We start from the raw sequence: 15732 nt of genomic DNA, 5'->3' as shown, positions 1-15732 counted from the left end.
CCATAATTTGGATCAAATTATGATCACTCAATCCCCACCCTCCCTTAACCTCCCATCTAGCTACGAACGCCCTATCTGCTGCCTGATTCATAAGCGTCACGTCAATGTCACTCACGCCCCCAGGCCCATCAAACGTGTACCATTCACTCGGCTCATTCACAATGTGGAGGTTTTTAGCCACCACCCATTCACTTAATGCCTCGCCTCGACTGTGGCTTTGATATCCAGACGAATGCCGGGATACCTTACTAAACCACATCGAAGACGAGGCATTCGCATCCAGCCCTAGGATAAATGGGCTACTACTCGCAAGTAGTAGTAGCTTATCCATGTAGCCCAGGTAGGGCTCTAGGGGCTCGCTAAATTTGCAGTACAAACTAGCTACAATCAGCCTACCGAACTCCCCCTCTATCGCGACACATACACCCAGTTGTGAGGAATCCACAACTACGCAATCGTAGTTGGGATCACTCACAACAATTGCAGCATTAGCCCCAAGGTCCGTGAAGACCTTGAAACTACCAGGAAGACCCCGAACCACACCATTGGTGGCGTAGGGCTCCTGGAGTAAGGCAATGCCGCACCTCCCCTCAGCCATACTCCCCCCCAATTCACACATTACGGCATACGCCCCCTGGCAGTTTAACTGTATAATCCCCCCCATCAGTGTCTGGCGAGGGCGCGCTCAACAATGCCACAGTATATCGGGCAGACAGCGGACATCATAAGATGCCCAGCTGGTCTACCCTTGAATGCGCAGTTGCGGCAATGGAGTGCATTGACGCAACTGGCAGCTCTGTGGCCTTCTTGACCGCACCTCCGGCAGACATCTGATTTGGCCCTACACACAGCCACTCTATGGTCGAAACTCATACACCGGAAGCAGCCAGCAACGGGGCTATCCGGTCGCACCCGGAAGGAGAACCACTTGATGTAGCACCTACCTGCCTCCAAGAGGGCGGACATCATTTTGTCCGTACCCTCAAGGACGACATTGGTGCTACCATCAGGGGCCACCTTCCAGGGACGACTGACCATCCTCACGTCTGACCTCAGGGACGCCGGGCTGAAATCCTGAAGGTTCAGCCGGAGTAACTCTTCCATGAACTCGTCATGGGAGATCTCCGTGTGAACCCCCTGGACCACAACCCGGGGACCCAACTTCCGGTTGACAGTCACGTCCAACCCCACCTCCCCGAATTTCGCGTTAGTCGCCACTTTCTCCCTCTCTAAAACAGAGGGAGTGCGGATAACCGCCCCACCACCCTTAATAGGCCTAACTTCGTGAATCCTTACCCCCAGGGAAGGACCCACCTCCTTAACTACTTTCTGTATGACTTCCTTAGAGGAAGTTGCGGGCCCCTTACTCCTGACCACAACAGACCAGGTCTCAACAGCCTTCGGCGCCACCGGTGCAATCGCCTCCAGTACAGGTGCTGGGGGCGGAGGCATCGGTGCCGATGGAGCCGGCATTGACCTGCTCGGTGGCGAGGAGTGTCCCCCACAGCCTCCTCTAAGGGCGTCAACTTGACCACGAAGATGGGCATTCTCGGTTACTACCGTCATCAGAAGTGCCTCGTACTTCGAGGCAAGCTCCATCAGCCCCTTCGCGGTCCCTATGGCGAAATTTTCGGCCCCAAAAACCACTTCGCTAAGCTCAGCCGAAATTTTCTTTATAGCCGCGACATGGCTAACCGCACCACCCCCGACAAAAATCGCGCTCCCTTTAGCAGCGTCACCTCTGCCCACACTACCATTACTCGCGCTCGCCTTCTTTGCGCCCGTTTTTGTCGCGCCCTCGTCACCACGCACGAGACCAACTTCTGCAGTGCCCGATTTCTGCGCGCCCACATAAGCGCTCGTAACACGCACTTCGCCCTCGCCCGACTTTGCGGGGTGAACAGCCGCTTTTTCAGCGGTGTCACCTTTACCGCATCCGCTACAACTACCGCTCCCGCCCTCTTCACCCCCCGCTTCACCCGCAGACCCCAAACGCGCCTTCTGCCGAGGCGGGGACCTTACCGGTGGCCCCACCATCTCGTCTCCCGAAGTGTCGACCGTAATGGTTGATGGCCCCGACTCTTCGCTCCCAGCGAGGGACTTAACCCTCCTCCTCCGTGGTGGAGGCATCTCTACCTTCGGACTTCGCCTTTCGGTAGGCTGATCCGCCAAGCGTACCACTGACGCAGATGGGACTCGTTCAAACAAGACCCCGAAACAGCCGCTCGCCACGTACGTGCGACTGAACGCGCTGAAAAAAGTGTCGCAAGCGCAGACCCGCTCTGTAGCAGCGACGACCCAAGCGGACGATTAAAGCGTTCTCGCAAGGGTACAGCCCACAACTCCAACCAAATGGTCTGGACAAAGGTCACTCAAATGACCGCCGGACGGAACAAGTCCCCGTAACGGTTGCGAGTCGACCGATGTGGCGCTGAACCGAATCGATCCGTGGGCTAAACGCACACTACTACGACCGTTTGTCTGCACAGGATTCACTGTCTCCAACACTGGGACAGCCGCCGGTACCTATTGAGCAATCCTGCTCAGGACTTGCTGACACTGACCAACTGAACGCCAGATGCCCAACACAGCACTCCAAACAAGCAGTCCAGCCGGCAAACAATGCCAACAACACAGCACTAAACTGGAACTGTACGGAGAGTCCCACAACAACAACAACCACGTTGCGGTAGTACCTAAAGGTACAGTACACAATATTAAAAATATGTACTTACCGCTACTTAATATGCCCACGCCAAAAATTTCCCAAAAACGCGCAATTCGTGCCCTAGCACGAAAAACCACACACGCGGTCCCGTAACCGAGCAAAAACAATTTCCAGCGAATACCCGCACAAAACGAAATTCCACGGAAATCGCAACAACAATTTTCACACCCGCCAAGCAACGGTGCCAACTCACTCGCGTAAACAAATACCGCACAAAAGAGAATCGAAAAAATCACTAATTAATCGCAACGATGCGCACGCACGTCTATTCGCGTCGGAATCCAAACAACGAATGAGTAGATAGGGACAACGTCCGGTGTGTTTAACGTGAGTACCTGCCGTCGACGGCCTTATCTCACGGCGCTCAAAAGCACAGCGTATCAATACAATGCGTTGATCAGCGCCCCAAAAATGCTAGGCATTTTTCAGTACCGATTGGTAGTGTGGAATGGACACACTACACACCTTGGTAAGGTTCGAGGCCTATCTAAAACCTCTGCCGTACTTTGGGTCCGGCACCCGGTTGCAATGCAACTCCACATTGAACTGACAAAACGTCAGTTCTTCCCGCATTTGGGTATAAACCACAACCACCACGATACTCCCCGAAGGGCCAGTCCGCACGAGCAGGTTGGAGCGAACTCCAAGGGCCCCTGCTCCCCGTGGTACCAGAATTAAGTCTCCGGTCAGACCTCGTAGCCGAAGCTACTACCAGTTGAGCCTCCATACAGCTCTGGACTGGTAACCAAGGGTTGAACCCCATACGCACATTACACTCACACACCTTTCACACAAGAAGCTAACCCTAACTCACAGTTAAACGCCTCCGCCGCCTAAACAATTCACGCGCAAACGACCCTAACTGTTCGGCATTCCGACTAGTGGAGATCACACCGCTAACATCTAACCGTCCATCAGTCCAGCTAATCCCCATACCCCCTAGATCCCTAAGGTCCGAGTACATCGGGCACTCCGCGATCAAGTGAACCCAGTCTTCACGACGCGCCCCACACAAACACCCCGACCTATCAGAAAGGTGCCTCTGATGCAAAAATGCATTCAGAGGCCCATGCCCCGTTAACAAAAAACCCAGACTCAGACAAAATCTGAAGTCTGGGTTACCCTCAACGAACCTAACATCCCGGATGTACTCATAAGTCACCCGACCGTTAGGACTATTGTCCCAACGGTCTTGCCACCTACTCCTAACCCTATCATCTAGAAGCCTCTTGCTCCCTAGAAATCCCTCCCTCTCCACATCATCATCGGAAATCCAATCATTCCGCAGCAATGACACACTCAAGCCCCTTCTTAACCTGAATGCAACAGCTCGCTGTACAACAATCAGGTCAAGAGGGGGTGCACCTAGTAAAACCTGCATCGCATCCGTTGAAACGGTGCGACATACAGGCAAACATGCAAGCATCATGCAACGTTGCACCGAGAGGAGTTTTCGGCGACCAGAGACCGTCATCGCTGATTCCCACCATATTGCGGCTCCATAAGTGGCACAAGCCACAAATAGACCACGGTATATGGTGCGAACAGCACGGCGTCCAAGGCCCCAATCGCTCCTCAAGATGCGTCGCACTTTGCCTACGACCGCCTGCAGTCGCTCCTTCAGAATCGCTAAGTGTGGAGTAAAGCACATTCTTTCACTCATGGTCAGCCCCAGGTATTTGACTTGCGTCACATACCTGATGCTGACCCCATTCACCTTGACAATCGGTGGACGAACCGGCGACAATCTGCCCTTAAGCAGCATTGTCACCGTTTTGTCCATCGATATGTCTACCCCCACACCTAAACCCCAACTATTTACAATTTCTAAAAATTGTCCTCCCGCCCGCTCTAACTCAAATCGCGATCGACCTTCAACCAGAAGGAGAAGGTCGTCCGCATACGCACAACATTTACAGAGGGGTTCGAGCTGTCCAAGCAGAGAGTCCATCATGAGGTTCCAAATATATGGACCGCAGATGGATCCCTGCGGGCAGCCACGAACCACTCCGATCTCCACACTCCCATTCATTCCGACTAGAGAGGCTTTTCTGTCCGAAAAGTAACTCCGCCAAAGAGTAATTTCCGGACAGCCAAGCTCCTCCAGCCGTTGCAACACTCGATCCCAGCTTAGGTAATCAAATGCCCCCTTGAAGTCAACAAATATGCCAAGGACATATTTGTTGACATTCTCCCTAACAGCACCCTGAACGTAGAACCACGCATCCTCTACACTGCGTCCTTTCCTGAACCCATACTGTCTATCCGACCACATACCCCGCGTTAGCTCCTGAAGCCGTTCCACCATAACTCTTTCCAGCACTTTTCCAAGTACTGGAAGGAGACTGATGCCCCGATAAGAGCGAGGATCACTCCTGATCTTATCAGGGGACTTCAGGAGAGGTACAACCCTAGCAATTTTCCACTCGCGTGGAAAATAACCCTCCCACACGCACTTATCATAAATGGCCTCCAAGTATTCAGGAATGAACTTCCACAAGCTTTTACACATCTCTCCGTTCAAACCATCAAAACCTGGGGACCGTTTAGACCTGACCAGGCCAAAGGCGTACCCCAACTCTCCATCATCTAATGGAGGGACAGGTACCTCTTGTGCTTGAGGTACCTGAACCTCCGCCCTAGGAAAGAACGCTCCTAACAAAGCCCCCGCACACTCTCTCCACGTTGATAACACAGTGTCACCAACGCGAAGAGAGGTGATATCCTCCCTCTTACGACCCCGGCAGATCCTATAGACCTGACCCCACGGGTCGTCCCTATTTTCCCTTACAAAATTCCTCCACTCCTGCTCTTTAATTTTAATCAACATCTCCTTGTATTCCCTAACCGCACAACTAAATTCATGCCTAAGCTGGGACAACCTGTCAGAATTGGACCGCCGAGCGCGTTGAAACTTTCGCCTCAATCGCCTGACAGTCCTCCTCTTCAAGGTTAGCTCATGCGTCCACCACCTAATTTTCCTAACCATTAAACTTTCACACTTTCTAAGTACCCTATCATTTACCCCCCACACTACCTCATAAAGACGAGCAATCTGCTCATCAACCCCCAAATCCTCAAACGCTCTAAGCGGTATACCCAATACCGCTTCAGTAGATAGGGACAACGTCCGGTGTGTTTAACGTGAGTACCTGCCGTCGACGGCCTTATCTCACGGCGCTCAAAAGCACAGCGTATCAATACAATGCGTTGATCAGCGCCCCAAAAATGCAAGGCATTTTTCAGTACCGATTGGTAGTGTGGAATGGACACACTACACACCTTGGTAAGGTTCGAGGCCTATCTAAAACCTCTGCCGTACTTTGGGTCCGGCACCCGGTTGCAATGCAACTCCACATTGAACTGACAAAACGTCAGTTCTTCCCGCATTTGGGTATAAACCACAACCACCACGATACTCCCCGAAGGGCCAGTCCGCACGAGCAGGTTGGAGCGAACTCCAAGGGCCCCTGCTCCCCGTGGTACCAGAATTAAGTCTCCGGTCAGACCTCGTAGCCGAAGCTACTACCAGTTGAGCCTCCATACAGCTCTGGACTGGTAACCAAGGGTTGAACCCCATACGCACATTACACTCACACACCTTTCACACAAGAAGCTAACCCTAACTCACAGTTAAACGCCTCCGCCGCCTAAACAATTCACGCGCAAACGACCCTAACTGTTCGGCATTCCGACTAGTGGAGATCACACCGCTAACATCTAACCGTCCATCAGTCCAGCTAATCCCCATACCCCCTAGATCCCTAATGTCCGAGTACATCGGGCACTCCGCGATCAAGTGAACCCAGTCTTCACGACGCGCCCCACACAAACACCCCGACCTATCAGAAAGGTGCCTCTGATGCAAAAATGCATTCAGAGGCCCATGCCCCGTTAACAAAAAACCCAGACTCAGACAAAATCTGAAGTCTGGGTTACCCTCAACGAACCTAACATCCCGGATGTACTCATAAGTCACCCGACCGTTAGGACTATTGTCCCAACGGTCTTGCCACCTACTCCTAACCCTATCATCTAGAAGCCTCTTGCTCCCTAGAAATCCCTCCCTCTCCACATCATCATCGGAAATCCAATCATTCCGCAGCAATGACACACTCAAGCCCCTTCTTAACCTGAATGCAACAGCTCGCTGTACAACAATCAGGTCAAGAGGGGGTGCACCTAGTAAAACCTGCATCGCATCCGTTGAAACGGTGCGACATACAGGCAAACATGCAAGCATCATGCAACGTTGCACCGAGAGGAGTTTTCGGCGACCAGAGACCGTCATCGCTGATTCCCACCATATTGCGGCTCCATAAGTGGCACAAGCCACAAATAGACCACGGTATATGGTGCGAACAGCACGGCGTCCAAGGCCCCAATCGCTCCTCAAGATGCGTCGCACTTTGCCTACGACCGCCTGCAGTCGCTCCTTCAGAATCGCTAAGTGTGGAGTAAAGCACATTCTTTCACTCATGGTCAGCCCCAGGTATTTGACTTGCGTCACATACCTGATGCTGACCCCATTCACCTTGACAATCGGTGGACGAACCGGCGACAATCTGCCCTTAAGCAGCATTGTCACCGTTTTGTCCATCGATATGTCTACCCCCACACCTAAACCCCAACTATTTACAATTTCTAAAAATTGTCCTCCCGCCCGCTCTAACTCAAATCGCGATCGACCTTCAACCAGAAGGAGAAGGTCGTCCGCATACGCACAACATTTACAGAGGGGTTCGAGCTGTCCAAGCAGAGAGTCCATCATGAGGTTCCAAATATATGGACCGCAGATGGATCCCTGCGGGCAGCCACGAACCACTCCGATCTCCACACTCCCATTCATTCCGACTAGAGAGGCTTTTCTGTCCGAAAAGTAACTCCGCCAAAGAGTAATTTCCGGACAGCCAAGCTCCTCCAGCCGTTGCAACACTCGATCCCAGCTTAGGTAATCAAATGCCCCCTTGAAGTCAACAAATATGCCAAGGACATATTTGTTGACATTCTCCCTAACAGCACCCTGAACGTAGAACCACGCATCCTCTACACTGCGTCCTTTCCTGAACCCATACTGTCTATCCGACCACATACCCCGCGTTAGCTCCTGAAGCCGTTCCACCATAACTCTTTCCAGCACTTTTCCAAGTACTGGAAGGAGACTGATGCCCCGATAAGAGCGAGGATCACTCCTGATCTTATCAGGGGACTTCAGGAGAGGTACAACCCTAGCAATTTTCCACTCGCGTGGAAAATAACCCTCCCACACGCACTTATTATAAATGGCCTCCAAGTATTCCGGAATGAACTTCCACAAGCTTTTGCACATCTCTCCGTTCAAACCATCAAAACCTGGGGACCGTTTAGACCTGACCAGGCCAAAGGCGTACCCCAACTCTCCATCGTCTAATGGAGGGACAGGTACCTCTTGTGCTTGAGGTACCTGAACCTCCGCCCTAGGAAAGAACGCTCCTAACAAAGCCCCCGCACACTCTCTCCACGTTGATAACATAGTGTCACCAACGCGAAGAGAGGTAACGTCCTCCCTCTTACGACCCCGGCAGATCCTATAGACCTGACCCCACGGGTCGTCCCTATTCTCACTCACGAAACTCCTCCACTCCTCTTCTTTAACTTTTACCAACATATCCTTATATTCCCTAGCCGCACAACTAAGTTCATGCCTAAGCTGGGACAGCCTGTCAGAATTGGACCGCCGAGCGCGTTGAAACTTTCGCCTCAATCGCCTGACAGTCCTCCTCTTCAAGGTTAACTCATGCGTCCACCACTTAATTTTCCTAACGATAAAACTTTCACACTTTCTAAGTACCCTATCATTAACCCCCCACACTACCTCATAAAGACGAGCAACCTGCTCATCGACCCCCAAATCCTCAAACGCTATAAGCGGTATACCCAATACCGCTTCCCTGACAGATCGTCCATATTGGTTCCAGTCGATACCAGAGGTACGCCATCGCCGCAATGGACTCTCATACAGCGAGGGAGGGGATTTGGGAGTAACCATAATTTGGATCAAATTATGATCACTCAATCCCCACCCTCCCTTAACCTCCCATCTAGCTACGAACGCCCTATCTGCTGCCTGATTCATAAGCGTCACGTCAATGTCACTCACGCCCCCAGGCCCATCAAACGTGTACCATTCACTCGGCTCATTCACAATGTGGAGGTTTTTAGCCACCACCCATTCACTTAATGCCTCGCCTCGACTGTGGCTTTGATATCCAGACGAATGCCGGGATACCTTACTAAACCACATCGAAGACGAGGCATTCGCATCCAGCCCTAGGATAAATGGGCTACTACTCGCAAGTAGTAGTAGCTTATCCATGTAGCCCAGGTAGGGCTCTAGGGGCTCGCTAAATTTGCAGTACAAACTAGCTACAATCAGCCTACCGAACTCCCCCTCTATCGCGACACATACACCCAGTTGTGAGGAATCCACAACTACACAATCGTAGTTGGGATCACTCACAACAATTGCAGCATTAGCCCCAAGGTCCGTGAAGACCCTGAAACTACCAGGAAGACCCCGAACCACACCATTGGTGGCGTAGGGCTCCTGGAGTAAGGCAATGCCGCACCTCCCCTCAGCCATACACCCCCCCAATTCACACATTACGGCATACGCCCCCTGGCAGTTTAACTGTATAATTCCCCCCATCAGTGTCTGGCGAGGGCGCGCTCAACAATGCCACAGTATATCGGGCAGACAGCGGACATCATAAGATGCCCAGCTGGTCTACCCTTGAATGCGCAGTTGCGGCAATGGAGTGCATTGACTGATTTGGCCCTACACACAGCCACTCTATGGTCGAAACTCATACACCGGAAGCAGCCAGCAACGGGGCTATCCGGTCGCACCCGGAAGGAGAACCACTTGATGTAGCACCTACCTGCCTCCAGGAGGGCGGACATCATTTTGTCCGTACCCTCAAGGACGACATTGGTGCTACCATCAGGGGCCACCTTCCAGGGGCGACTGACCATCCTTACGTCAGACCTCTGGGACGCCGGGCTGAAATCCTGAAGGTTCAGCCGGAGTAACTCTTCCATGAACTCATCATGGGAGATCTCCGTATGAACCCCCTGGACTACAACCCGAGGACCCAACTTCCGGTTGACAGTCACGTCCAACCCCACCTCCCCGAATTTCGCGTTTGTCGCAACTTTCTCCCTCTCTAAAACAGAGGGAGTGCGGATAACCGCCCCACCACCCTTAATTGGCCTAACCTCGTGGATCCTTACCCCCAGGGAAGGACCCACCTCCTTAACTACTTTTTTAATCACTTCCTCAGAGGAAGCTGCAGGCCCCTTACTCCTAACCACAACGGACCAGGTCTCAACAGGCTTCTGCGCCACCGGTGCAATCGCCTCCAGTACAGGTGCTGGGGGCGGAGGCATCGGTGCCGATGGAGCCGGCATTGACCTGCTCGGCGGCGAGGAGTGTCCCCCACAGCTTCCTCTAAGGGCGTCAACTTGACCGCGAAGATGGGCATTCTCGGCTACAACCGTCATCAGAAGTGCCTCGTACTTCGAGGCAAGCTCCATCAGCCCCTTCACGGTCCCTATAGCGAAATTTTCGGCCCCAAAAACTACTTCGCTAAGCTCCGCCGAAATTTTCTTAATAGCCGCGACATGGCTAACCGCACCACCCCCGACAACAACACCCCCCTTAAGAGCTCCACGGTTGCTCGCGCCGCTCTTGCTCACGCTCATTTTGCTAGCGCCCTTTTTCTTCGCGCCCGTATCAACGCACGCAACACCCACTTCGCCCTCGCCCGACTTTGCGGGGTGAACAGCCGCTTTTTCAGCGGTGTCACCGTTACCGCAACCGCTACCACTACCGCTCCCACCCTCATCACCCCCCGTTTCTTCCGGCGACCCCACACGCGCCTTCCGCCGTGGCGGGGACCTTACCGATGGCCCCACCATCTCGTCTCCCGAAGTGTCGACCGTAATGGTTGATGGCCCCGACTCTTCGCTCCCAGCGAGGGACTTAACCCTCCTCCTCCGTGGTGGAGGCATCTCTACCTTCGGACTTCGCCTTTCGGTAGGCTGATCCGCCAAGCGTACCACTGACGCAGATGGGACTCGTTCAGACAAGACCCCGAAACAGCCGCTCGCCACGTACGTGCGACTGAACGCGCTGAAAAAAGTGTCGCAAGCGCAGACCCGCTCTGTAGCAGCGACGACCCAAGCGGACGATTAAGGCGTTCTCGCAAGGGTACAGCCCACAACTCCAACCAAATGGTCTGGACAAGGTCACTCAAATGACCGCCGGACGGAACAAGTCCCCGTAACGGTTGCGAGTCGACCGATGTGGCGCTGAACCGAATCGATCCGTGGGCTAAACGCACACTACTACGACCGTTTGTCTGCACAGGATTCACTGTCTCCAACACTGGGACAGCCGCCGGTACCTATTGAGCAATCCTGCTCAGGACTTGCTGACACTGACCAACTGAACGCCAGATGCCCAACACAGCACTCCAAACAAGCAGTCCAGCCGGCAAACAATGCCAACAACACAGCACTAAACTGGAACTGTACGGAGAGTCCCACAACAATAACAACCACGTTGCGGTAGTACCTAAAGGTACAGTACACAATATTAAAAAATATGTACTTACCGCTACTTAATATGCCCACGCCAAAAATTTCCTAAAAACGCGCAATTCGTGCCCTAGCACGAAAAACCACACACGCGGTCCCGTAACCGAGCAAAAACAATTTCCAGCGAATACCCGCACAAAACGAAATTCCACGGAAATCGCAACAACAATTTTCACACCCGCCAAGCAACGGTGCCAACTCACTCGCGTAAACAAATACCGCACAAAAGAAAATCGAAAAAATCACTAATTAATCGCAACGATGCGCACGCACGTCTATTCGCGTCGGAATCCAAACAACGAATGAGTAGATAGGGACAACGTCCGGTGTGTTTAACGTGAGTACCTGCCGTCGACGGCCTTATCTCACGGCGCTCAAAAGCACAGCGTATCAATACAATGCGTTGATCAGCGCCCCAAAAATGCTAGGCATTTTTCAGTACCGATTGGTAGTGTGGAATGGACACACTACACACCTTGGTAAGGTTCGAGGCCTATCTAAAACCTCTGCCGTACTTTGGGTCCGGCACCCGGTTGCAATGCAACTCCACATTGAACTGACAAAACGTCAGTTCTTCCCGCATTTGGGTATAAACCACAACCACCACGATACTCCCCGAAGGGCCAGTCCGCACGAGCAGGTTGGAGCGAACTCCAAGGGCCCCTGCTCCCCGTGGTACCAGAATTAAGTCTCCGGTCAGACCTCGTAGCCGAAGCTACTACCAGTTGAGCCTCCATACAGCTCTGGACTGGTAACCAAGGGTTGAACCCCATACGCACATTACACTCACACACCTTTCACACAAGAAGCTAACCCTAACTCACAGTTAAACGCCTCCGCCGCCTAAACAATTCACGCGCAAACGACCCTAACTGTTCGGCATTCCGACTAGTGGAGATCACACCGCTAACATCTAACCGTCCATCAGTCCAGCTAATCCCCATACCCCCTAGATCCCTAATGTCCGAGTACATCGGGCACTCCGCGATCAAGTGAACCCAGTCTTCACGACGCGCCCCACACAAACACCCCGACCTATCAGAAAGGTGCCTCTGATGCAAAAATGCATTCAGAGGCCCATGCCCCGTTAACAAAAAACCCAGACTCAGACAAAATCTGAAGTCTGGGTTACCCTCAACGAACCTAACATCCCGGATGTACTCATAAGTCACCCGACCGTTAGGACTATTGTCCCAACGGTCTTGCCACCTACTCCTAACCCTATCATCTAGAAGCCTCTTGCTCCCTAGAAATCCCTCCCTCTCCACATCATCATCGGAAATCCAATCATTCCGCAGCAATGACACACTCAAGCCCCTTCTTAACCTGAATGCAACAGCTCGCTGTACAACAATCAGGTCAAGAGGGGGTGCACCTAGTAAAACCTGCATCGCATCCGTTGAAACGGTGCGACATACAGGCAAACATGCAAGCATCATGCAACGTTGCACCGAGAGGAGTTTTCGGCGACCAGAGACCGTCATCGCTGATTCCCACCATATTGCGGCTCCATAAGTGGCACAAGCCACAAATAGACCACGGTATATGGTGCGAACAGCACGGCGTCCAAGGCCCCAATCGCTCCTCAAGATGCGTCGCACTTTGCCTACGACCGCCTGCAGTCGCTCCTTCAGAATCGCTAAGTGTGGAGTAAAGCACATTCTTTCACTCATGGTCAGCCCCAGGTATTTGACTTGCGTCACATACCTGATGCTGACCCCATTCACCTTGACAATCGGTGGACGAACCGGCGACAATCTGCCCTTAAGCAGCATTGTCACCGTTTTGTCCATCGATATGTCTACCCCCACACCTAAACCCCAACTATTTACAATTTCTAAAAATTGTCCTCCCGCCCGCTCTAACTCAAATCGCGATCGACCTTCAACCAGAAGGAGAAGGTCGTCCGCATACGCACAACATTTACAGAGGGGTTCGAGCTGTCCAAGCAGAGAGTCCATCATGAGGTTCCAAATATATGGACCGCAGATGGATCCCTGCGGGCAGCCACGAACCACTCCGATCTCCACACTCCCATTCATTCCGACTAGAGAGGCTTTTCTGTCCGAAAAGTAACTCCGCCAAAGAGTAATTTCCGGACAGCCAAGCTCCTCCAGCCGTTGCAACACTCGATCCCAGCTTAGGTAATCAAATGCCCCCTTGAAGTCAACAAATATGCCAAGGACATATTTGTTGACATTCTCCCTAACAGCACCCTGAACGTAGAACCACGCATCCTCTACACTGCGTCCTTTCCTGAACCCATACTGTCTATCCGACCACATACCCCGCGTTAGCTCCTGAAGCCGTTCCACCATAACTCTTTCCAGCACTTTTCCAAGTACTGGAAGGAGACTGATGCCCCGATAAGAGCGAGGATCACTCCTGATCTTATCAGGGGACTTCAGGAGAGGTACAACCCTAGCAATTTTCCACTCGCGTGGAAAATAACCCTCCCACACGCACTTATTATAAATGGCCTCCAAGTATTCCGGAATGAACTTCCACAAGCTTTTGCACATCTCTCCGTTCAAACCATCAAAACCTGGGGACCGTTTAGACCTGACCAGGCCAAAGGCGTACCCCAACTCTCCATCGTCTAATGGAGGGACAGGTACCTCTTGTGCTTGAGGTACCTGAACCTCCGCCCTAGGAAAGAACGCTCCTAACAAAGCCCCCGCACACTCTCTCCACGTTGATAACATAGTGTCACCAACGCGAAGAGAGGTAACGTCCTCCCTCTTACGACCCCGGCAGATCCTATAGACCTGACCCCACGGGTCGTCCCTATTCTCACTCACGAAACTCCTCCACTCCTCTTCTTTAACTTTTACCAACATATCCTTATATTCCCTAGCAGCACAACTAAGTTCATGCCTAAGCTGGGACAGCCTGTCAGAATTTGACCGCCGAGCGCGTTGAAACTTTCGCCTCAATCGCCTGACAGTCCTCCTCTTCAAGGTTAACTCATGCGTCCACCACTTAATTTTCCTAACGATAAAACTTTCACACTTTCTAAGTACCCTATCATTAACCCCCCACACTACCTCATAAAGACGAGCAACCTGCTCATCAACCCCCAAATCCTCAAACGCTCTAAGCGGTATACCCAATACCGCTTCCCTGACAGATCGTCCATATTGGTTCCAGTCGATACCAGAGGTACGCCATCGCCGCAATGGACTCTCATACAGCGAGGGAGGGGATTTGGGAGTAACCATAATTTGGATCAAATTATGATCACTCAATCCCCACCCTCCCTTAACCTCCCATCTAGCTACGAACGCCCTATCTGCTGCCTGATTCATAAGCGTCACGTCAATGTCACTCACGCCCCCAGGCCCATCAAACGTGTACCATTCACTCGGCTCATTCACAATGTGGAGGTTTTTAGCCACCACCCATTCACTTAATGCCTCGCCTCGACTGTGGCTTTGATATCCAGACGAATGCCGGGATACCTTACTAAACCACATCGAAGACGAGGCATTCGCATCCAGCCCTAGGATAAATGGGCTACTACTCGCAAGTAGTAGTAGCTTATCCATGTAGCCCAGGTAGGGCTCTAGGGGCTCGCTAAATTTGCAGTACAAACTAGCTACAATCAGCCTACCGAACTCCCCCTCTATCGCGACACATACACCCAGTTGTGAGGAATCCACAACTACACAATCGTAGTTGGGATCACTCACAACAATTGCAGCATTAGCCCCAAGGTCCGTGAAGACCTTGAAACTACCAGGAAGACCCCGAACCACACCATTGGTGGCGTAGGGCTCCTGGAGTAAGGCAATGCCGCACCTCCCCTCAGCCATACACCCCCCCAATTCACACATTACGGCATACGCCCCCTGGCAGTTTAACTGTATAATCCCCCCCATCAGTGTCTGGCGAGGGCGCGCTCAACAATGCCACAGTATATCGGGCAGACAGCGGACATCATAAGATGCCCAGCTGGTCTACCCTTGAATGCGCAGTTGCGGCAATGGAGTGCATTGACGCAACTGGCAGCTCTGTGGCCTTCCTGACCGCACCTCCGGCAGACATCTGATTTGGCCCTACACACAGCCACTCTATGGTCGAAACTCATACACCGGAAGCAGCCAGCAACGGGGCTATCCGGTCGCACCCGGAAGGAGAACCACTTGATGTAGCACCTACCTGCCTCCAAGAGGGCGGACATCATTTTGTCCGTACCCTCAAGGACGACATTGGTGCTACCATCAGGGGCCACCTTCCAGGGACGACTGACCATCCTCACATCTGACCTCTGGGACGCCGGGCTAAAATCCTGAAGGTTCAGCCGGAGTAACTCTTCCATGAACTCATCATGGGAGATCTCCGTGTGAACCCCCTGGACTACA

General features: G+C 52.5%; 1 protein-coding gene across 1 annotated transcript; it reads right to left on the bottom strand.

Annotated features, from left to right (window-relative positions):
• Positions 1–1006: 1006 nt before the first annotated feature.
• Positions 1007–2130, bottom strand: LOC138858509 (uncharacterized). The gene is made up of 2 exons (XM_070112810.1): positions 1740–2130; positions 1007–1074 (listed from the first exon to the last, which is right to left on the bottom strand). The coding sequence occupies exons 1-2, from the start codon at positions 2128–2130 to the stop codon at positions 1007–1009; spliced, it is 459 nt and encodes a 152-aa protein (XP_069968911.1).
• Between the last annotated feature and the right edge of the window lie 13602 nt (positions 2131–15732).

Source organism: Bactrocera oleae, unplaced genomic scaffold (genome assembly GCF_042242935.1).
Source record: "Bactrocera oleae isolate idBacOlea1 unplaced genomic scaffold, idBacOlea1 ctg00000010.1, whole genome shotgun sequence".
In the NCBI taxonomy this organism is placed as follows: domain Eukaryota; kingdom Metazoa; phylum Arthropoda; class Insecta; order Diptera; family Tephritidae; genus Bactrocera; species Bactrocera oleae.
Note: the sequence above shows the minus strand (reverse complement) of the source record. Positions and strands in the feature narration are given on the sequence as shown.